Below are 24,987 nucleotides of genomic sequence, written 5' to 3' on the forward strand. Positions count from 1 at the left end.
CTTGGCAGAGTTTTAGGCGGCAAGAGACTTTAGGGCTAGAGGGGTAATTTTGTGATTTATCATCTACTTCATTCTATAAATACATAATAGATTACTGCCATTGCAAAATAACTGTTAAGACATCAAGTTATGCAGAGTCTTGCCCGAGGAGAAAGAATCATGGGTTTCAAAAATACACAAAAGATTACTGAGGGGTAATTTTGTGATTTATCATCTACTTCATTATATAAATACATAATAGATTACTGTCATTGCAAAATAACTATCATATGATAGTAAGTTACTTGTGTATCCTCATACCAGCTTTCTGAATTGTGATAGCAAAAATTAAAGAGTGAAACTTCACAAGAGGATATACTAAATCCTAGAGGGAAATAATTGTCTAGATAAATCAGACTGATGTTTCCAGCAAGAAACAATAATAGCAAAAACAACAATAATAAAAATAATTACCATTTTCTCGAACATCTGGATTACTCGATTGTTGATAATATTTTGCATACTAAGATCTTGCCTTATGGACCTTGTCCGATCAAAGATGAAGTCATGTACCACTTCAAAGGGATGTTCCTTAGTATCCAACAAGTTTAAGAGATAGTTTAAAGTATCTTCCAGAACCGGGAAAGGCCGCACATCTGAAGCTTGCACATTTTTTGTGGATATAGTTCTGCAAAACTAGCAAGAGATATGGAGGGTGAACGGAGTTCTGCATCAAATATAAACATTGCATAACATTATAGCAAATAAGAAAAATAAAATAAGAAGGGAAAAACAAGGAGGAACCCAGGAAAGTTTGTCATTCATCATAAAAGTATGGATTAAAACGAAACCAAATCTGAACTTTTATAGAAAGAAAATGTCCAAAGAAAGGACAAGGAACCCTTCATTGAATACAAGCCAAATAGATGCATACCTCATGTTCAAGACTTTATCGCAAGACCCTTGTAAAGAAGGAGGATTGTGTGTTAGGTACTGACAGCCAAAACATAAAAAAGTTGCTCGGATCCTTTATGACATGAAGCCTAATACTTTGAATCAATTAAATACTAGGTCGTTCCCCTTATGTGACGTGTTACTCCTGCCTCTAGGTGTTTCGAAAAGTGAGCAAGGGGTGCCAAATTGATGGCTGAGTGCAGTAAAAAATGGGCAAAGGTTTCCGCGTTGTTCTGGACGAGCACGGATAACGAAGCTAGTCCAAGATTATAGGTTTAGAGTAGCCACATGGAATATAGGAACTTTAACTGGTAAGACTATGGAATTGGTAGATGTCATGATTAGGAGAAGAGTTAGTATAGCTTGCGTACAAAAAACTAAGTGGACGGGTGAGAAAGCTCGGGAAATAGAGGATACCGGTTTTAAACTATATTATAGTGGCAAGGATAGACACAGGAATAGGGTAGGAATAATAATTGCCAAGAGTCTTGTAGAAAATGTAGTTGCGGTCGATAGGAAATGTGATTGAATTATGTTAATTAAACTAGTTATTGGAGAGAATATAGTGAATGTTATTAGTGCATATGCCCCCCAAGTAGGATTAGATGATCAGATGATCAAACTAAGACAATTTTTTGAGACCAAATGGATGGGGTATTACAGGAGATACCCGTATGAGAGAATCTAGTTATAGGTGGTGATTTCAACGGCCATGTAGGAGTAGATAAACTAGGGTATAAGAGGGTGCAAGGTGGGTATGGTTTTGATGATAGAAATGATGCTGGAGAGAGCATTTTAGATTTTGCGTTGACTTTTGACTTAGTAGTGGCCAATACTATGTATAAGAAGAGAGAGGAGCATTTAATAACCTTCAAGCGTGGGTCAATTAGGAGCCAAATAGATTTCTTTCTAGTAAGAAAAAGGGACCGTCTAAAATGCAACAACTATAAGGTGATTCCTAGAGAGAGCTTGATGTCTCAACATAGGATTTTGGTACTAAATTTATGCTGTAAAGGGCAATACCGAACTCGGAAAGATAGTGGACGTCATAGAACTAAATGGTTAGACCTAAAAAGAGATAAACTAAACACATTTAAGAATAGAATGGATAAAAAAGGTACTTGGGACTTGAAAGATGATGCTAACACTGTGGGGAGAATCTCAAGGGAAGTTCTTGGAGAATCAAAAGGAAAAGGACCCCAACTTTGGGGAAACTTGGTGGTGGAGGGAGGAGATCCAAGCGGTAATAAAGACGAAAAAAGAGAGCTTTAAAAGGTAACAGAATGACAAAACTAAGGAAAACCTTGAATGCTAAAGATTGGACAATAAGGAGGTCAAAAAAGTAGTGAGAGAGGCTAAGTTGAAAGCCTATGACGACCTATACACTAGACTAGATAGTAATGAGGGAGAGAAGAGGATATACAGACTTGTTAAGATAAGAGAGAGGAAAATAAGAGATTTTAATTAGGTTAGTGCATCAAGGGTGAGGACTCTAAGGTGTTGATGAAGTATGAAGAGATTAAGAAGAGGTGGAAGAACTATTTTGAGAAGTTGTTAAATGAGGAACATGGAGGTAGGTCAAAAGGGGAGGAAGTAGGCAATAATAAGGAAAACCAGGACTCTAAGTTCTATCGTAGGATTAGGGACTTTGAAGTAGAGTTTACACTTAAGAAGATGAAATTGAATAAGGCTTTAGGACCCGATGTTATACCTATTGAAGCGTGGAAATGTTTGGGTAAGAAGGGGGTTTTTTGGTTGACTAGGTTATTTAGTAAGATTTTGTTGACTAGGAAAATGCCAGAGGAGTGGAGAAAGAGTATTTTAGTGCCAATATATAAGAATAAAGGAGATGTTCAAAATTGTAACAACTATAGAGGAATCAAGTTAATGTATCACACAATGAAAGTGTGGGAGAGAGTGATGGAACGACAATTATGAGATATAATAGAGGTGTAAGAGAATCAGTTTGGATTTATGCCTGGTAGGTCAACAATGGAAGCAATCTATCTTTTAAGGAGATTAATAGAAAAGTATAGAGGAAAGAAAAGAGACATTCATATAGTTTTTATCGATCTTGAGAAAACATATGATAGAATGTCTCGGGATATAATCTGGTGGGTGTTAGAGAAGAAATGGGTAACAAAAGGTTACACTGATGTAATTAGGGATATGTATGAAGATGTGGTGACCATTATTAGATCACCTGCTGGAGAGACGAGTGAATTTCCAATTTCTGTAGAGTTACACCAAGAATCAATCTTAAGTCCTTATTTTTTTGCTTTAGTTATGAATGAGTTGACGCGCGATATTCAGGACGATGTGCTATGGTGCATGTTTTTTGCAGATAATACCGTGTTAGTGCCTAAAACTAGAGAAGATGTTATCACTAAGTTGGAGATTTGGAGAAAAACACTTGAATCTAAAGGATTTAGGATAAACAGAAGTAAGACAAAGTATATAGAGTGTAATTTTAGTACCAGTCACAATGGAAGCAGAGAAGTAAAGATTGAGAATCAAGAACTACCTAAGAGTGAACATTTTCGTTATTTAGGATCAATTATCACGACAACTGGGGAGATTGGAGCTAATGTGATCCACAGAATTAAGGCGGGATGGCTTAAGTGAAGGAGTGTGTCTGGAGTACTCTGCGATAAATGAATACCCATTCGACTAAAAGGAAGTTCAATAGAACGGCTATTAGACCAACGATGTTGTATGGGACGGAATGTTGGGCAATTAAGAAACATGTAGAGAAAATGAGTGTTGCTGAGATGAGGATGCTAAGGTGGATGTGTGGCAAGACTAGAAAAGACAGAGTTAAGAATGAGTATATTCGAGAATGGGTAGAAGTAGTACCGATAGATGATAAGTTGAGTGAGAATAGATTAAGATGATTTGTTCATATACAACGGAGACCAACAAAGGTAGTAGTGAAGAGATGCGATACAGGGACAGTAGATGGTAGTGTTAGGAGAAAGGGTAGACCTAGATTGACGTGAACTAGTGTAATAAATAGAGATATGAATCTCCTTAATTTGACTAATGAAATGACTTTGGATAGAATTGAGTAAAAAAGAATGATTCATGCAGCCGACCCCATTTGATAGAACTTAAGGCTTGATTTGGTTTACCCTAGATTCCTCAAAAGGAACTTCACAAACTAAATACCAGGTCAAACATTGATATCCCATAACTGCAACAAATTTTCAAGGAATGCTATATAAAAACCCCAAGTCCAAAAGCTAGAAAATCTCCTCTTGTATATTATATAAGTCAAAGGAACTTCACATAATGAGGATAACTAGATTTGTTATATAACAGTAAATCAAAAAATATAAGAGAAAGAAGAAAATTGAGCCAGAAAAAGATAAAAAGTTAAGAGAGCTGAATGTCGGTGAGCTCAAAAACTTACCAATGGAATTCAAAAGTTATACCTTTTGTATGTTTCCCAAAGAAAGGGGGTTTTGGAGGGGAGAGGGAATTTAAGGGATAGTTTTTAGTGTCTCATTTATGGTTTGCAGATGACACCATACTTTTCCTTCGGGTGAAGAAAATAGCATTATTAATTAGCTTTCCATTTTGAGAACTATTGAGGTGACTTCTGTACTTGGGGTGAATATAAATAAAAGCGCCATTGTGAGTGCTAATTTCCCAATGGATAGGTTAAATATGTGGTAACCCTCCCATAATGTGAAGCGCTCAAGCCATTGAAAGCATTATTGCTAAGAACAAAGCATTGTTATACAAATGGTTAAGAAGATTCCCTATCAAGAGATGCTTGTTGGCATGTTGTGATTAAGAGCAAGTATGAGTTTCAATCCAATGGTTGGGATTTTATGATGTTTATAGGGGAAATTCTAGATCTCCGTGGAAGTGCATTTCTTAGGGAATTGTCCATTCTCAGAGTTCATTCATTTTATGGCTTGGAATGTGACCGTATTCATTTTTCAGGAGGATGCTTGGATAGGGGATGGTTCTTTTGCTCATTTGTTTCCATTTTGTATCGTCTATCCCCGTTCTCATAATGCATCCATTCTTCTACTGCTTATTTCCTTGAGGCCATTATTTCTTGAAATTTTAATTCTTTTCATAAAACTAAATGATAGGGAGGCTAATGATTTGATATCCTTGTTGGCTAATCTTTCGCAATATTTCTTCGAGACAGGATTCTATAGATAAAAGGATGTAGTCTATTCATTCCTTGGATTTTTTCTCTAGCAGGTCTTTCTTTCACAAGTTAATTGATAAATCTCGAGGTTCCTCATTTTGATACTAATAAAGTGACTTTGAATACTTGTCTTTCCTTGGCTCATAATAAGGTTAGTACCGATGATTTGTTTCGAAGGAGGCCCAATTACTCATTGCTCCCACAATGATGCATTTTGTGTAGGGATAAAGAAAACAGTGCGTTTTTTTTTTTTTTTTTTTTTGTGTGTGTGTGTGTGTGTGCATTGTCCTGCAGCTTTGTTATTATGGCGTAATTTGTTTTATAGGTGGATGTGGAGAGAGTGGCTCCCCTTTGTATACAGATCCTTTCAATTATCTATAGGGGATTTGGCAACAATAAGAAAGCTTGAGTTCTTCAAGATTGTCAATTTCACTATAATTTAGGAGATTTGGTTAGCAAGGAACGCATATGCAAGTATTTCTTAATACAAATTCAAGGATATAAATGGGATATGTGGGATAGGGTTTTTCATGTATCTTCCTTTTAGGCTTCAATCTCTTTTTCTTTCAAGGAAACTCCCTTTGTTTTTCATTGATTTCTTGTTCTCCACCTTCTCTTGTATCTTCCTCTTCTAATTTATTAATAAACTTTTGTTGTTACTATTTACCCCACCAACAACAACAACAAAAGAAGATGAAATTTAAGAGAGAGAGAGAGAGAGAGAGAGAGAGAGAGAGAGAGAGAGAGAGAGATAGAGAGAGAGAGAAGGGGGTTTTTAGTTTCATGATCAATCAGAAAAATTCGAAAGGAACAAAGAGAGTAGAAGAAAGGAGAGGAAGATGTCAAAGGACGAGCAATGGTTAAGTGAATGGCATGAGCCTAATGTGGTTAACACAGCTTTCTTATGGAATTGAAAGTAACAAGGTTTCAAAATACCATGCCAACATTTCTACAAAGAAGCTTCCCTCACATAAAAAGGTAAAATTTTCGAAAGTTCATCCTGATGTAGTTACAATTGTTATGTTGGTTATGTTTCCAGTACCATAAGAGTTAGTTGCGTCTTTTATCCTATAAATAGGTAAGCCCCTCTAGTATTCGATTTACGATATTTTGATATTGAATTTTCAAAGCTTGAGAGCTCTTGTACCCATTTTAGGATTTTTCTCTCTCGAACGAAATCCATTTCTTGATTGGCTCCATCACATCCAGCACAACATACACATTAAGACCCAATCTCTGACACTCATAATTGCAATACCATCTGCTAATGAGTCCATTTATAATAGACTTTCAAGTCATTGTGATTTGTGTTAGATGTTAGATTTACATATGAAAAGAAGAAGAACAATAAGAAGAAAAGAAGAACAGAGATACTGCTGTGCTTATTATCTTGCTCTTAAACATATTAGGGTTACAGATATTTATAATAAAAGACTAAAGGAATGACATAACTACCCTTACACACTAATACTTAACACCCCCCTCAAGTTGGTGCAAAGATATCTCTCGTGCCCAACTTGCAACAAATGGGGTGGAAAACTTTACTGCTAAGACCCTTAGTAAAGACATCAGCCAACTGATCTTCAGTCTTCACAAAAGGCATACATATTAAACCCTTATTCAATTTCTCCTTGATGAAATGTCAGTCGATCTCAATATGCTTTGTTCTGTCATGCTGAACAGGACTGTAAGCAATACTAATGGCAGCTTTGTTGTCACAATACAGTGTCAATGGTTCACTACAAACAAACTTATTGTCATTCAATAAAGACTGGAGCCATATCAATTCACATGTACCATGCGCCGTAACCCTGTATTTTGCCCCTACACTAGATCTGGACACCACTGTTTGTTTCTTACTACACCATGTAACTAAATTCCCCCCCCCCCCCCACACAAATGCATAGTAACCAACCCAATCAGCATCTGTGAACGCCTCCAACCTCAAGTGACCATGATTGGGAAATAAAATCCCTTTTCCAGGAGCAAATTTAAGATACCTAAAAATGCGATATACTACATCCAAATGAAGTGCACGAGGCTCATGCATAAATTGACTCACTATCCCAACCGCATAGACAATATCTGGACGAGTGTGAGACAAGCTTTCCCGCAAGTCGCTGGTACCTTTCCTTCACAAGATCACCAACACCACTACAAAGATGGTGATTAGCCTCAATTGGCGAATCAGCAGGTCGGAAGCCTAACATGCCAGTTTCCTCCAGAAGATCTAGGATATACTTCCGCTGAGAAATAAAGATGCCTTTGTCAAATTTGGCAACTTCAATCCCAAGAAAGTACCTGGATGCCTTTGTTAGATGTGGTTTGAAACAGTCTCCTCGAGCTTGGTTTGACAGATTCCATTCGAGCTATTCCATTTTGTATCTTCTATCCCATTCTCATATTGTGTCACTTCTTTGACGAACATTGCCTTCAGGAATCTGTCAAACCAAGCTCGAGGAGACTATTTCAAACCATATAATGCATTTCTCAACCTACAAACTTTCCCAACTGTAGACTGAGATGAGAATCCTAGTGATACATCCATATGTACCTCCTCCTCCAAATCACCATGGAGAAATGCATTCTTCACATCTAACTGCTTTTAGGCCATCACAAATTAGCTGCACATGAGAGAATAGCTCAAATGGAATTCATCCTTGCTATAGGAGCAAAGGTTTCTTGGCGATCAATTGAGTAAACACCTTGGCCACTAGTCGTGCTTTGTACCGTTCAATTGTTCCATCTGCTTTTTACTTAATGGTGAACATCCAGTTACACCGTACAAGCTTTTTTCCACTAGGAAGAGGAACCAACTCCCAAGTGTTATTCTTGCTTAGAGCTTGCATATCTTCTACCATAGCTACTTTCCACTTAGGCTCATCGATAGCTTCCTTCCAACCCTGGTGAATACACACAAAAGACAAAGACAAAACAAAAGTACGATATATAGAAGACAATAAATCATATGACACAAATTTAGAAATGGGGTGTTGAGGACATGCCCTAGCCCCCTTCCTAAGAGCAATAGGAAGACTCAAATCATCGACAATAGGACTATCAACTACAGATAGAGGAATAAACTGAGGTGCATTACCTGGAACTGGCATGGGGGATGATGGTGGCACAAGGGAAGCTTGCTCTTTAGGACGCCGATAATAAGTCTTAAGATCAACCCTGTCCAAACGACCACCAATGTCAGGCTCCACATCAAGAGAACTATTAGGCTCCCCCTCTCCACAAATAACATTCCGGTTACTAGGAAGGAAAAAAGGGAACTTGTGTTAATAGGCCATCTCCTCATCCGCAATCTCATCCATAACACTACTCTCCCCCGGACGAGATGGCAGAGAAGAAGGAAAGAAGGCCTCTGATTCACGGAAAGTGACATCCATACTAACATACACTTTGCGAGTGTGATGATCATAGCATTTGTAACCCTTCTGAGTAGTAGAATAACCAATAAAGACACAACACACAGCCTTAGGATTGAGTTTCCCATGAGTACGAGGTTGCAAATGAACAAAATAGACACACCTAAACACTCAAGGAGGAAGAGAAGAGGTGGGATATGCTACAGGAAGTAGTTAAAGAGGAATCTGGAATTGGAGGACACTGGAAGGCATACGGTTAATAAGGTAAGCAGTGGTAAGAACAGCATCACCCCAAAAAGACTTAGAGACATACATGGTAAACAAGAGAGAGCGAGCAACTTCAAGAAGATGGCCATTCTTGCGTTCGGCAACTCCATTCTACTAAGGAGTACCAACATAACTAGTCTGATAAAGGATGCCATGCTCCTCTAGGTATGCTCGAAAAACTCCATCAACATACTTAGTCCCATTATTATTTCAAAGAATTTTGATTTGAGCATTAAAAAGATTGGTCACCATTTTATGAAAAATTTTGGAAACAAGAAAAAACTTCACTCTTAGTTCGAAGCAAGTAAATCCAAGTCACACGGGAATAACAATCAATAAATGTAACAAACCATCGATACTAAGAAGTAGAAACCATAGGAGAAGGGCCCCACACATCGATATGAATAAGCATAAAAGGAAAAGTACTTCTTTGATTAATTGAAGGGTAACAAATACGTTTATGCTTTGCAAGTTCACAAGCATCACAACCAAAAATACTCCTATCACAATCATGAACCATAAAAGGCAAAAGTTTCCCTAAAACACTAAAGGAAGGATGACCCAAACGGCAATGCCACTGATGAACGAGATGAAGAGGAGAGCCAGTAGTGCACTTAGAGCCTGAGATGGGACAACAGGAAGAATGGCATCTAGAAAGTATAGTCCACCTTGTGCTCTACTATTGCCAATCGTTTTTCCCGTAGCCAGTTTCTAAAAGACACAATAAGTAGGAAAAAAGGTCACTGAGCAATTTAGAGAAGTAGTAAGACTACTAACAGAAAGCAGGTTAGTGGAAAAAATAGGAACATGAAGCACAAATGAAAAAGAAAGTAAAGATGAACAATGAACCGAACCCTTGCCAGAGACAGAGGATAAAGTGCCATCAACCACTCAAGCCTTGTCTTGGCCGGAATAAGGTGAATAAGAATAAAAAAGACTAGAAGCACCTATCATGTGGTCGATGGCACCTGAACCAATAATCCAAGAAGACGATGAGGATGTACTAAGAGCACTAGCAGGAATACCTGTGTGGGCAAAATTGGAAGAAATTGGCGTGGAAGACGCTGTGGTAGAAAGAGAATCAAGTCGAGCCACAAACGCCTGAGAGTGTATAACTCATCCTGAGAAAGAGTGCTAGGCTCAGAAGGACTCACAGCAATCTCAGACACATAGGCTTGGGGACGAGCTGTACTATCTCGACCCCGACCCCGACCCCGAGTAGGGTGACCATTCAGTTTCCAACAATGTTCTTGATCATATCTGTCTTTCCCACAATAATCACACTTCAATCGATCTCGATCAACCAGTGTACCCTGGGTACCAGACTGAACTGGACTAGGCCAAGGAGCTCGAGTAAGAGGAGCAACAAACAAAGCAGAACGATCCTGAATAGAGGAATGAACCATAGCACTACGTCAACTCTCCTCTTGCTGGACAAGGGCATAAGCCTCGCGGAGGGTGGGAAAAGGGGAACGACCCAACACCTGGACGCGAGTTTGATCATACTCCAAGTTCAAGCCAGCAAGAAAGTCATACACACGCTTCTTCTCTATGTTTTGCTGAAACAAAGTAGCATCTCGAGAACAAATAGCCTAGAAGCTTTGGTAATAGTCTAGTGCCTGCCACAAACTACTCAACTCAGCATAGTATATACTGCGAGTGATCTATCCTTCTAATCTTAGTTCCAAAGCTTCTTCCTCAACCCATACGCCTGTGCATCATTACCCTATTTGGAGCTTAGTAGCAGGAATCATTACAGTAGGTGACGATTTTCTGCAAGAAACGCGATTTTGCATTCCCGAATTAGAATCGTGTAAGAAAGGGCGAAGTTGAAGCCCTAGATCGAGGTATGTCCTTCTCCTTCTTTGCTTCGTTTTTCTCCTTTCATCACTTCAAAGGGCGTCTCTCTCTGTGTGTGCTTTTCGTCTCTCTGTCTCAGTTCATCTCTCTCTCTCGCAGATTGTCCCTCTCTGATTTTCCCTCTCTTATTGATTGTCTCATCTCTCTCTCCCTTTTTATTTATTTTTTTCTTTTTCTTCTCATGAAAGCCTCTCTCTCTCTTCCTTTTTATTTATTTCTTTCTTTTTATTCTCATGAAAGATTGAATATACTTTTTTTTAATAACAAAAACCCTACCTTTTTATTTATTTATACTTGAGACCCACTTTTTTTCTCTCTTTTATTTCTTCTATTTTTCTATTTTTTATTTTTTTTCAATTTTATTCATTCATACAAAAAATTTACAATAATGATGTGACAATGTCATTATTATAAATAAATGCATATTCAATAATGTTTTGTTATAAAGTGAATGAATTATGGTGCCCAAACTTAGTGATAAATTTTGTCTATCTAATGGGAATTTATAAAATATTTATATTTTGGTAGCAACTCTACTTTTTTCATTTATAACATATATATATATGTGTGTGTGTGTGTGTGCGCGCGCGCCAATTTATTTATTAAAAAAATATATACATGTATGTCAATTAAAAATAAAAAATATATATACAGATAAATTAAAAATATAATTAATAAAAATAATACATAAGCGCTCTTAATCTACGACTCCTCTAAGTGGCCACGTTCCCCCGCTCCCGCTTCGTGCAACTAAGGTTGGGAGTACATCTAGGTTGCAGCTGTCCAAATCTTATGAGCAGTATCTAAGAGAAGAAAAGGCCGACTGATGATGGACTACATAGAGTTAATGAGCCAGGTCATAACCAAAGCGTTCTCAGATACCCATTGAGTACGCAAAGCAACATCATTAGCAGGCTGGGAAAGGTCACCGGTAATGTAGCCAGTCAAACAGCGAGTAGCAATAGCAAGGCTACACGAACGGGACCAAATCAGATAATTGGAGCCATCAAATTTCACAGGACTGATTTGAAAATGGGGACTATCATTAAGAGTCATAACACGATGCACACCACCCTCTTCACTAACCCTAGGGTCTTTATCCTCAATTCCAGCCATTGAAAATTAATCCCCACAATAAATAACAGTTCAGGAAGCCAACAACAGTGCCAAAAACTCAACAAAGGACCAGGAAGATACCTTTACAGACTGAAACAGAACCAAAAACGAGCCAGGAAAGCAAAAAACGAACAAAAACAAAGAGAAACCCCACCAATCCTTCAAAACAGTGACTCTAGCCTTCTCTAATGGTCCAGTCGGCTCCCAAGGAAAGGGAAGGAAGGGAAGGAAGGGAAGAAACAGCCCTAAAAGGGCTCTAGCAATGGCTTCCGAGAAATAGCCATTTTTTCCAAAAAATCAACAAAAATTGGAAAAACCACCAAATAATTACCCAAAAAAATAAAAGAAAATCATGGGGAAGAAACCCATGAAATTTCGAACCTGGAGGGATTTTTTTTTTTTTGGCAGAAAAATGAAGAAAAAGAGGAACAAGGAAAGACCACAATCTTCAAGGAGAAAGATGTAGCTCTGATACCATGTTAGATGTTAGATTTACATATGAAAAGAAGAACAACAATAATTAGAAAAGAAGAACAAAGAGACTGCTGTGCTTATTATCTTGCTCTTAAACATATTAGGGTTACACATTTATAATAAAAGACTAAAGGAACAAATGACATAACTACCCTTACACACTAATACTTAACAATTTGGTTGCAGTCCACTTAACGACCAAAGGGTTGCCATCTTGGAAACAAGTTTAACTTAATCACAACATCTGAAGTACCAGGAAACTGAAGCTTAAAATTCAAGGTCTACAAAAAGTTCTAACACAGGCTGTAGTGCTTGAAATAGGCTTAGCTGTCCAACACAGATTCAAGGCATCCAACATAGATTCTAGGAATCCAACATAAATCGCTGAATATAGATGGACTGCCACACAAGTGCAGGAGCTTAAAACAATGACCCCACATGTTGTCAATGAATTTAACACCACAAAAATGGAGAAGTCTCCTAGTTGCATATAGCATACTTAAATGAAGGTAGCAGTAATACAATGCAATATGCAAACATGTTTAGTAGAGTATCACCTTTTTCACAGCAAGACTAGGAGATGTTTTCACAGAACTTCCATTTAGTCTCTCAAAGACAGATAAATCCCGTAAACGCTCACGTTGTACCCTTTCCTCAACTGCGTAAGTGAAAGAAACAGAAGTAATTGTTGTTCAAGAGCAAGATCGTGTTATTGTTTGACTAGTATGTAACTTCCATGTCAATAACAAACTGTGTATAATGCAAATAAATCTTCTAGTTGTGATGTAGTAGAATAAATACCTTAAGTGTATATTAAGTGGCCTATTAGTTGTAGGCTTGTACTTAGTAGTAGCTTATAAATAGGTGATGTAATTCCATTGTACTTAGTTTTTATAAAAAAGAATACACATATTGGTTGGAGCAAAGTTTTTGTTTCTCTCTCTAACCTCCCTTAAGGGTTTACCCCCTCATTGGGGATTTGTCTTCTCTCTCTCGCTCAAATTGATAATGATTTGCATTTCGAATGCATCAAGTTGTCTATATGATTCAATCCCACATATAGTGCAAATAAATCTTCTAGTTTTCTATATGATTCAAACCCACAAGATAGTTTGAGCCTACGTTAAATTCAAACAAATAAACTATGTAACAAGGTTCATATCAAGTAGCTTTTTTTAAATAAAAACAATAAAAAGAACTCGAATACACACTAGAAAATAAGTGCAAGGATTCTTTAATATAATAGACAAATTTTACATGGAACATGGCTCATAATGGCACATTAAGCATAGGCAATACACTACAACTTTTTATAACAAACCAAATAGTCTTCTGCCATTAGTTACCATGAAAGGCAATATACTACAACTTTTTATGCTTCAATCCATGATAAAATGAGAGAACAAATGATAAAATGAATCCCCCCAACCACACATCCTCCCAAAACCAAATCCCTAAGAAGCACGAACACTTCTAAAAAATGTTGCATGTTCATGTTGTGTCACGAACACTTGTCGGACACTTCTTGACATGTGTCTTATTTTATAAAAATATATATATATATATATATATTAGGCTCGGAAACTTGGAGGATACATGTGTTGATTGCTTAAACATGTGTCCATTGATTAGACATACATGAAACTAATCATAAGTTTAAACAAAATAACTTAGAATATGATGATATAACAAAAACAACGTAAATTTATAGAAATTAGTGCTATATTGCATTTATTTATCGTCTTGCAATGATATATTCACATATATGACATATAATAAAATATACAAAACACCAAAAGCAACATGTTGAAATCATTTCGTCTAATGTTGTTAAATCAAGACTATGATTTGCAAGGGTACCAAGTGTAAGATTTCTAAATGGTTTTCTATATTCAATATGTCAATAATCAAAGAATACATTTGTTTATATAACAATTCTAACCCTAAGACCAAAAAGGAAATAAAATATCTCACAATCTCACACAATATATATATGAAATATACCCTACCACAAGATTGTCCATTATCTAAAGATAGTATCTTCATGCACAACCTGGAAACAATAATGCTAGGGACCCCAAGAGACATTTGGTAAATTTCTTGGTCAATCTCTTGGGTTCCCTAGTATTTTTCATCTAGAAAACATGATGGAAGCATAGTGGGCCCATGAAGATTTGTTGCAAATATACCGGACTGACTGCAATCTTATCCAACACACATAGTAGGATCTGCAACAAGAAGAAAAAAATAAGATTAACCAAATCTTATCCAATACAGTTTCTCTTTTTCAAAAAGGAGGAAGCCGGGCTAAGTTTGTATAAGTATAATATGTACAAAAGATAGACTAGTCTTTTAAATTTTGTAACAATAGGTTTTCATTTTAGACTAGGTATTGACTTTGTACATGATGGCCTAAGTTAGACTTTTTATAGGCTAGACTTTTTATTTTTGTTTTTTTATGTTTCTATATTCTATAAAACAGTATTGAAGCCTATAAAAAGTTTATCAGTCTTGAGACAAAGTTTATCCTAAATCCAAGATTATCGCTTTTTCAATTTTTCCTAAAAAATTAGGATATTTTTTAACACTTAATTCATCCCATGGATTTGGGAGTTTATGAAAAAATTGATCTAACCAATAGGTATTGTGGTGAGGATCTAGAACATAGTTATATTTTTAGAATAGTGTCACATATTCTTCATATTGACAAATATTACGTAGTTCTAGTTTGGTTAGAGCATAATTTGCATCTTCTTGCAAATTAATTTCTCCTAATTATAGTGACAAAATCACTCAACATTTTATCAAAACTTAAAAAGTTTGATAAAAGGGTTGTCTTATGGTATTTTCTAGAATCATATTTTTCCCATTATCTTAGTCATTGCAAACAATTTCCTTGTAGGGTTGCTGCAATATAATCCAAGAATCAGTCTTTGATCCATGTTGACTTATAATTTGTTAAAATAGACATGGATTACGCCCAATCATCAATTGCTTTTAATTGATCTTTGAAAGCAACATGTGTTAAATCCAAGTAAGTACTGTGTTGGGTTACTGCATTTTGTTTAAATCATTTTTTCTTCGGTAAGATGGTTTTGGATCCATAGGTTAGTTTCACTAGTGGATGTGGGTCAGTACTTTTTGTTCAGTAGTTTTTATGAACTGATTAAATTCTGGTTTTGCTTCAAATTCATCTGGATCTAATGGTTCATCTATTTTTCTTTCACCTTTACCTGTGGTTGCAGGTTTGGTTTCCTCATTAGAGGTTTCAGAGTCTAAGGAGGCTTCAGATTCTGAGGTGTTTTGTTTGTCCTTGATCACCACGTTGGTTGCATTAATAAAGTGAGACGAGGAGTCATCATCAAGAGTAAAAGCTTGATACCCAAAATGAGTAAACAAACTTTCATTTTCCATATATAAAGTTTGAAGTTAAGTAATCAACCTGCTGCATTCTTCAACAGTTGATGTTGATTTGCATAAAGCTCTTCCCGATACTAGATGACTTCAACAAGATTTTCATATTCTTCTTTTTTGTAAGAAGAAACTGAACTTTCAACAACATTTATTTCGTCATTTCCATAAAATAAACGAAGGATTGAGTATCCTCAGGAAGATCCGAACCTTCGTTAAGTTCATCAAATAAATCTGATTTTGTTATTAGATTTTCCATTTGTTTTTTTGTTTTTTCATTTAAATCTATATAAATTATATTACCAAGATTTCTAACATCTTGTTCCACATTTACTAGAGTTCGATGCAAAGGATCTAATTTCTTATATATATATATATATATGATTTTGTTTGTGATTTTTCTGTGGTTTCAAACCAAGAAGAAAATAAATCACATACCATTAATAGTAGAAGTTACAGCAAGTAAATTATTATAATTACGTCTATATGCATACTATGTTCAAATTCAGATTCTAACCTTCCTATTTGTGTAGCCATACATCTAATATTTTCTTGTGTACTTTTCGCCATATTAGACTATCAATAGTACTTAAAACCTTCTTGTTTTTCTTCAAGTGCCTAAAACCGTGTCCTAAAATGACTAATACCCTAGGAGCCTTTGACTGGCAGTTTTTTGATAGCTAAAAGTGAAACAAAAATACCACAACAATTTATTAGTTACAGAGCCATCCAAACAAAAATAAATTTAAAAGAGTATACTTGCATATAACTTGATCTTGCTATGAAGCTCTTCACCAAGTTCGTAACTTAGGCTCTGATACCAAAAGTATGAAAAGGTGCAGAAAGGAAATATTGTAACAAGATGAGAGAATTGTTGGAATGTACACTTGTTTTATTTCTCAAGCTTCAATACCATTTTACAGAATACAGAAACATAAAAAACAAAAATAAAAAGTCTAGCCTATAAAAAGACTAACTAGGGTCATCATGTACCAAAAACTAGCAAAGTCAATACCTAGTCTAAAAAGAAAACCTATTGTTACAAAATTCAAAAGACTAGTCTATCTTTTGTACATATTATACAAATTCAGTCCTCCTTCCTCCTTTTTGAAAAAGAGAAACTGTATCGGATAAGATTTGGTTAACCTTATCTTTTTCTTGTTGCTGCAGATGCTACCATGTGTGCTGGATAAGATTGCAGTCGATCTAGTATATCTACAACGAATCTTCATGGGCCCACTTTGATTCCATCATGTTCTCCAGATTGTGCATGAAGACACTGTCTTCAGATAATGGAAAATCTTGTGGTTGGCACCATTCATGTGTTTTGTGAGCTTCCACTTTCATCATTGTCCATAGCCAAATCTATAGGTAGATCTAGCAAATTTATTTCTGCTAGATTGTTGAGGCACTCTTCTGCTTCATGTTGTTATTCAGCAGTTCTTGTACATGAAATTGGTTCCATATAACAAATCAAATAGTCTTCTGCCATTAGTTACCATGAAAGGCAATACACTACAACTTTTTATGCTTCAATCCAAGATAAAATGAGAGAACAAATGATAAATGAATCCCCCCAACCACACATCCTCCCAAAGCCAAATCCCTACGAAGCACGAACACTTCTAAAAAATGTTGCATGTCCATGTTGTGTCACGAACACTTGTCGTACACTTCTTGACACGTGTCTGACACTTATCAAAACGTGTCTTATTTTATAAATATATATATATATATATATTAGGCTCGGAAACTTAGAGGACACATGTGTTGATTGCTTAAACACATGTCCATTGATTAGACATACATGAAACTAATCATAAGTATAAACAAAATAACTTAGAATATGATGATATAACAAAAACAACGTAAATTTATAGAAATTAGTGTTATATTGCATTTATTTATTGTCTTACAATGATATATTCACATATATGATATATAATAAAATATACAAAATTATATATTATGTGTGAGTACCCTACATGTCGTGTACTGCATTTTTTGAAAATTATCGTGTTGGAGTGTCTGTGTTGTGTCACGTATCCATGCTTCTTAGCCGAATCCTGTTCCCATTCCTTACCTAAAACCAAATGTACAGAGAAAAGTAATGAATAATACTGTAAGAAATGAACTTCCACGAAAACCAAGAAACCACCTCACCTCCCAACTAACTAAATGATCTTTCTTTCCCTCACAAAAAATCTATCATCATCTTCTCAATTATATTGGCCAATCCCCACTAGATTCTTAAACAAAGATAAGAAGCAAATAACTGCATTGGACAAAATACATTGAACTAAAAGTATACCTACCCCCAATTCAATGCCCTCTTCACCCTTCCAATCTTTTCCCAATCTTCTCAATCTCAAAAACTAACACTCCTAGGATTAACCCCTCTTCACCCCCCCCCCCCAAAAAAAAGGAAGACCGAGACACTTAATTGGTTTTTTTTTTTTTTTTCCATTTTCAAATCATTGGTAAAGATTCAATAGAACATTCTAAGAAACAATCTAAATCAATCTATCATGTACCCGATTGATACCCACCACAACACTCTTACTCATATTAATCTTGAGCCCAAAAATCACTTTAAAATGCTCAAAATATAAAACTGATTGAGAACGTGGTGGCTAACCATGGGTTTTTTCAAAAAAAGGTGTCAAGTAAGCACACTTTCTAGTTTTCTGTTTATATTCAAACTTCGGTGAAAACATGATTCCTACCAATTTTAATAAAAAAAACATGGTTGTAAATCAAACCACACTTTTTCAACACTTCTCGGCTATCATCTGACTTCTACTCCAAATCTAACTTCAAAACAAGGAAATTTAAAAGAGTGGGTTAAACACACTTTCATAAAGTGTGTTTAATAACCACATTTTCACGTAGTTTGGGAATAAAGTATAATTGTCCCTTGTTTTTAAATGTTTTACAAAGATAATGGTTAAAGACCGATTAGAATTGTGTTTTGGGTGTTGAAAACTAGAAAACCCAATTGAAAATTGAAATTCACAACCCAGTGGACGTGAGACCAAGTGTTAGATTCTCATGTCCGGCCACTCTAGCGAATGTCCGCTCAAGGCAACGGACGTCTAGTATGACTTGGGATCAGAAGTTTCACCCTTTGTACCTCTATAATGAACGTTTGGTTTGGAGAGCGGTCATCTAGTCAATAAGCCCAATTTGTCAGGGAAAAACTCTAGAGTCCACATACCTAACACTAGAACTTAACATACATTATTTGTAACTCATACCCACTTAAAAGCTTAAGCCTATAAGTGAATAGCCCATCTAATGTATATTAAGACTCATCTCTTTTACTCGTTATCCAATGTGAGACTCTACCTTCACACATGCTCCAACAAGTGTAACACCTCTAATGTTGTTGCATGACATATGCATGTGTTATTCTATGTTTAAGTGCTTTGAGTTGCATTAGTACCTTCGATATTTTGAAATACTTTGAAATATACTTTGGTAGGAAATGAATTGAAGTTTAAGGGTACAAAATTTAGAAAGTTTCCCTTTTGAACCTAGTATGCTCATGTGTGCTTTTAATCCATAATCAAGATGCTTAATTGTATTGGTCCAATGGATTAGACATTTTCATATTTACGTGAAAACTTAATTGGGATTAGTAGTAATTAAGCGCGATTAGCGTTATTAATCAAGATTTATTAGCCATAAACATGATTAATTAAGTTAGGTGTGATTAGTGGCCTAAACTTGATTAATTAGTACTCCTTTTGTCCCATTTCGTTAGTCCTTTTTCCCATTTTAGGGTGTCCCAAAATGTTAGTCCTATTTGAAAAGTCAAAGTAAAAAATATTGAGAAAATTGTTGAGAAGTTCAACTTAAGAAGGGCATAAGGCATTACGTTGAGTGGATATTTTTTTGTTGGTGAAAGGTCCACTCTTTGTGAAATAGTTTGGTGAAAAGTCCTTCTGTTTGTTTTGAAGGACATTTTGTTTCCAATTTTACCCCTTAATTTATTTGTTGACTTTTTTTTGACTATATGTTCAAATTTATATCTATTTGTTCAAATTATTTTCTATCTGTTTAATTTTTTTATTTGTTCAATTTTTATAACCTCTTTGTTCAAATTCACACCGTTTTCAAACCTCTCTATATGTCCTCTCTCCACTTCCCTTTTTCTCTCTCTCTATATGTTTCTCTCTCCACTTCTTTTTTCACTTTTCTCTCTCTATCTATTGAAAAAATCTCTATTGAAATCTATCTATTGCAATCATGTAGTTTTGATCTTCATGTTGGTTGTGCTTCATTGCCTCATGAGCCGGAAGATTGTGATGATCATGAACACTTGCTTACTCACTTCTATTCATTTCCAAAGGAAGAGAATGACTCGATCTTTATTTGTGATCTTTGTCACTGTCCTGTTGCCAAGAACTGTTGGATCAATCTCTCTCCCCCCCCTCTCTCTCTCTCCCCCCTTCTATCTGTTACAAGTTGTTTCATCATCATCAACAACAATTACAACAAAAAAATTTGAACATATCGGAACAGATCAGATCTGGGAAATAAACACAACTACAAAAAAAAAAAAAAAAAAAAAAATTGAACAGATCTAAATAATTAAACAAGAAGACGAAATGAAGGGGTTTTCTCTGAATAGATCAAACACACCTACACATAGAACTCATCATCATCATCTTTTTCCATAACCAGATCTGAGACTACAAAACATGTATGCACAGAAAGAGAGTGAAAGAGAGAGAGGAGGAGATATGTTTTTGTTAGATTAGGGCTTCACAGACCACCCTCATTCAATTTCACACACTCATTCGACGGTGCTTGAGAAGGTGGAGGAGAATGTGAAACCACTGGAGGCTATCTAACCAGTGACAGAGGCCGTGCCCAAGTAGGGGCTGTCCAACATCACCACGACCTCTTCCGCATCACACATCTGATGAAGGCAAGTCATTGTGAGGCTGGCCTCTGCCCCGGCCAATGGATGATCAGAGTTCATACACTTCTGCCAGTTGTCCGGCATCATCAGAAGGCCAAAAGACATTGGAGGAGCCACCACCGACACCTGTAGGTCAGACAACTCCGACTCCAAAGGATCTCAATTTCACGACAGATCTAGCGATGAATGGTAGGGGGTTTGGAGGAGAAGAGGAGGCGGAACATGGATGGCTGTGGTGGTGATGGAACGATCGCCCACTTGACGGCAAAGGCTCTCTCGTCGCTGAGGTCCACAGCGATGGTGATGGAGATGGCGATGGCGATGGCGATACGGCGATGCTGGTGGCAGAGAGATAAAGGCGAGAAGGGGACGACAGAGGGATGCGAGCCTTTGCCGAAGAAAGAGAGGTGGTGTTCTAGGGTTTGTTTGAGGGGTGTGATAACAGAAAAAAGAGATGGGGAAGAGAAAGAGAGAAAATGGAGAGATATAGAGTGGGTTTGATTTTCAACAAATAGAAAGAGAAAATTGGTTTGATTTTCAATAGGTAACACACTGAATGGAGAATGGGTAGTTAGGTCATTTTGTAAAATCATGTCCTTATGAACTCAATAGTTTCGCGCATGGACCTTCGGGCAAAAGAAATCCAAATTTAGATTTATGGTTTGAGTACCCAAAAATATTTAGTTTTTTGAAACTACCATTTTTAAATAGCTAGAAATATATTAAAAAATAAAAAAGAGAAGGGTATTATTGGAATAAGTGCACTAAAATTTGAATTCAAATGCAATGATTACATGTCCCCTAAAAAGTTGGAATTTTCCAAAAGGGACTATCAAAATGGGATGGAGGGAGTGTTAATCTAGATTAATTAAGTTAGTGGTATGATAGTAGAGACAAGTGCGCACACACACACACCCCTCACTTAAAGAGATGCCACCTCCTACTTGTAAGAGATATACACATAAATATGAGAGACAAGTGTCCCTCTTGCATATACAAAATAAAATAAAAGAGAGAAAATCTGCTGGAAAAGAAAGAAAAGAAAGGAGAAAAGAGAAGAGAAGAAGAGGAAGAAAGGGAAAAACTTAGATTCTTGACCTAGACTTGTTCTTAGCTTGAATTGAGGCAATATTCGTGTTCTTCTATAGGGGGGTTTATTAAGAAATCCTTATTCAAATACTTGTATCCCAATCAAGGTTTTAAAAAGCGGCCGCAACCGTTATGTAACGGTTGTGGTGGTTACCGCCACCCATTACGGCCGTTTTTGTAGTGTGATTGAGATTCACAGGTGTGACGGCCGTAGCGGTCGTAACGGTGCCGTAACAACCGTAACGGCCTGTTATGCACCGTTACGTAACGGTTCCGAACTCTTCTTTCAAAAAAACACAAAAAAAAAAAAAGAAGCTGAAAATGGGAAAAGAGGGATAGAGAGAGAAGAGGGAAGATGGAGGAGCAAGAGATAGAGAGAGAAAAGAGGGAAGATGTAGAACATGTTATTGATTTGTTGAAGTTGTAAGACCTATGCTGTTCTATTCAGCTGCTATCACTTAACCATTTTGTTTGTATGTGTCTATCTATATATTGTTTGATGATAATTATAATAATAACAATAATAAGTGTGGTCATTATCTATTTGGCTTGATTAAAATATGTATATATATATATATTTAGGCTCTTATTTATTCTCTTACTTTTGTCATTATTTATCTTATATATAATAGTTAGTGATTGATTTTTTGTATAATATAAAGTCATTAATTATTAAAATAAAATGTAAAAAACTCAATTTATAGTGATTTAAAAATATGAAATATATTGGATCATACTTAAAAATTTACAAAAATTGATCCATATTTATTTTAAAATCCAATAAATATGATCATGGAAAAAAAATATGCGTATCGGTTGGTTTTTTTCAAATTATGCGAAAAATAAAAAAAAATTACGGTTTCGGTTACCGCAACCGTTACGCTACGACCTTTACATCCCGCAAGCGCAACCGCGCCACCACCACCGTTACGGCAACCGCAACCGCTTTTCAGAACCTTGAACAGAGGTGTCAGAGAATCAATTTAGATTTATGCCTAGTAGATCAACAATGAAAGTGATCCATCTTTTGAGGAAAGTAATAGAAAAGTATAGAGAAAAGAAAAAAGACATTCATATGGTTTTTATCGATCTTGAGAAAGCATATGATAGAGTGCCTCAGGATATAATCTCGTGGGTGGTAGAGATGAAAGGATTGACAAAAGGTTACATTGATGTGATTAGAGACATATATAAAGGTATGATGACCACTATTAGATCACCTGTTGGAGAAACAAGTAAATTTTCAATTATTGTATGGTTACACCAAGGATCAACCTTAAGTTCTTATCTTTTTACTTTAATTATGAATGAGTTGACAAAAAATATTCAGGATGATGTGTCATGGTATATGTTTTTTGCAAATGATATCGTGTTAGTAGATAAGATTAGAGAAGGAATTAACATTAAGTTGGAGCCTTGGAGAGACACACTTGAATCTAAAGGATTTAAGATAAACAGAACTAAGACAAAGTACATAGAGTGTATAAGGAGTTCATTGTCATTGTTTTGAAATAAAATGTATATGACTATTTTGTTCTCAAACTATTTAAACTCCTAGTTCAAGTTCAACTGTACTTTTTATTGTACAAATGCTAATATCCATTATTTTACACCTTTGATTAAATGTTATTCATTAGGCTTTGGCTCACCCCTCCTCCCTATATATATGCGGGTGACAAAAGTGAATGAAGATTGTGCCAGCTTTATATGTGTGTATGTGTGTGTGTGACGTAAAGGACCTACATGTTGTGCCTTCTCTTTGAGAGAAACGTTTTGTAATGACTCTTTGTGTATAGTTAGTTTGGCGACTGAGATGTACAGTAGCTTTGTTTCAAGTTGTACTCTGTTGTGAAGTGAAAGTTGTAATAATTAAATAAAGCAATAGTTTGTGTTTATTTCATCTATCTACGCACTTGCTCTGAATGGATGTTTTGAGATTAAACCGATTAAAGAATTTTAAAGACTTTAGCTATTTATAATGATTTTACCCCAATTGTCTTCTGGAGTACTCTAGAATTGTATAGTTAGGCCTTTGATAGCCTATGGCTAGTGGCCGGTCACTACCTTATCTTTGTTTGGGGTGGATAGGGTCATGACAGTCTTGTGTTTGGACATGCCTCATGACAACTTTGTGGGCAATTTTTAACAATTTTAGATTGCCGATTGGGGTTCGAAGTAAAATATACAGTAACAAAGAGGAGAGAAGGTGGGAAAAAATATAAATACACCCATATGTACACTGACGTCTCTATACCCAATTTTTATATTCATATACATAGCAAATATATATATTGCCATATCTCTGTCTGTGTCCATGCATTGGCATTTATAGGCTGCTTCAATTCTCTTTACTATAACTAATACCTCAAAATAGGAAACTTTGACTCTTTTGAGTACTAAAACTATTGAAGACCGAATAACATAACTTTGACCCAAAATATGACTCATGTACACATACAACAGTCAGTCTCCACAAAACACTAAAGTTTACTAAAACCTGATAGTGTACAATCACACAAACACTAATATAATTATGGGTAAAACATGATTAAATGGTTGGGAGTTTCTCAAGGCAATTAGGCTCTGCCATTCAAATATAAATATAAAAAAATAATAATAATAATACTAAACAATAACAAAGAAAATGAGGAATGAATGAATATAAGATGTTATGCAATTGATAAAAACATAGAAGATACCAACCAGGGCACATAAAAGGGCAAGTTCCAACTATAGATGTGGAGGATAGAAGGAGATCTTCTTCTCCCTCTTCTTGTAGTTGTTTTGTGTTCCTCTTAGCGTAATCATGGTTGTTAATAGGGTTAGGGTTTGAATTCGTGGCATTTCTCATGGGATTGGTTTGGAATTTGTTCGAAAGGAAAGTCGATGATGATGATGAAGAAGAAGAACAAGAGGAGTGGGTGCTTATAGTTCTTGCTCTACTTCTTCGATGGGGATGGGGATGGGGATGGGGATGGGGTTGACCTTTCTCCATCTATGCTCCTCGCAAATTCTCTCTCGCAGGACTTATTTTCTTCACACTTCTTTTTAGTTACACAACACTAGCCTTGTGTGCACAGTAAGATGATTGTGCCGTTAAAACTATCGCAGCCCCGTTTGGTTCCAGGGTTTGGCCAGAGGCCATGTATGTCATCCGTCCCAAATGATGGGATTGGATTAATTGAGGTGGATCGTACTTAAACTTTGCTTCGTTTGATAAGTGATTTTTTTAATTAAAAAATTAAAAAAATAATTAAAAAATTAATAATTTATATTAAAAAATTAAATTTTTTTTTTTTACTTTTTGTATATTTTTTAGTAAAAAGTCAAAAAGTCATTCTAAATATATTAATTTCTTTTACATT

The 24,987-nt window shown here is 35.9% G+C and overlaps 1 protein-coding gene across 6 annotated transcripts in view; it reads right to left on the reverse strand.

Moving 5' to 3' along the window:
• Positions 1–24,774, reverse strand: part of SAC3C (SAC3/GANP/Nin1/mts3/eIF-3 p25 family) — a 43,676-nt gene extending 18,902 nt beyond the window's left edge. For 2 of the 6 annotated variants that reach the window (XM_082915471.1, XM_082915470.1), the window contains exons 1-3: positions 24,326–24,752; positions 12,750–12,850; positions 454–675 (exon numbers count right to left, since the gene is read on the reverse strand). In XM_082915471.1, the coding sequence (XP_082771597.1) occupies positions 454–675; positions 12,750–12,850; positions 24,326–24,617 (615 nt within the window). In that variant the 5' untranslated portion in view covers positions 24,618–24,752. Of the gene's footprint in view, positions 1–453; positions 676–12,749; positions 12,851–14,201; positions 14,421–24,325 lie in introns of all 6 variants that reach the window. The other 4 variants (XM_028268056.2, XR_014361564.1, XM_028268052.2 and 1 more) reach the window with 4 other exon arrangements.
• Positions 24,775–24,987: the final 213 nt, after the last annotated feature.

This window comes from Camellia sinensis, chromosome 2, assembly GCF_055761805.1.
Source record: "Camellia sinensis isolate YWXY chromosome 2, ASM5576180v1, whole genome shotgun sequence".
Lineage (NCBI taxonomy): Eukaryota > Viridiplantae > Streptophyta > Magnoliopsida > Ericales > Theaceae > Camellia > Camellia sinensis.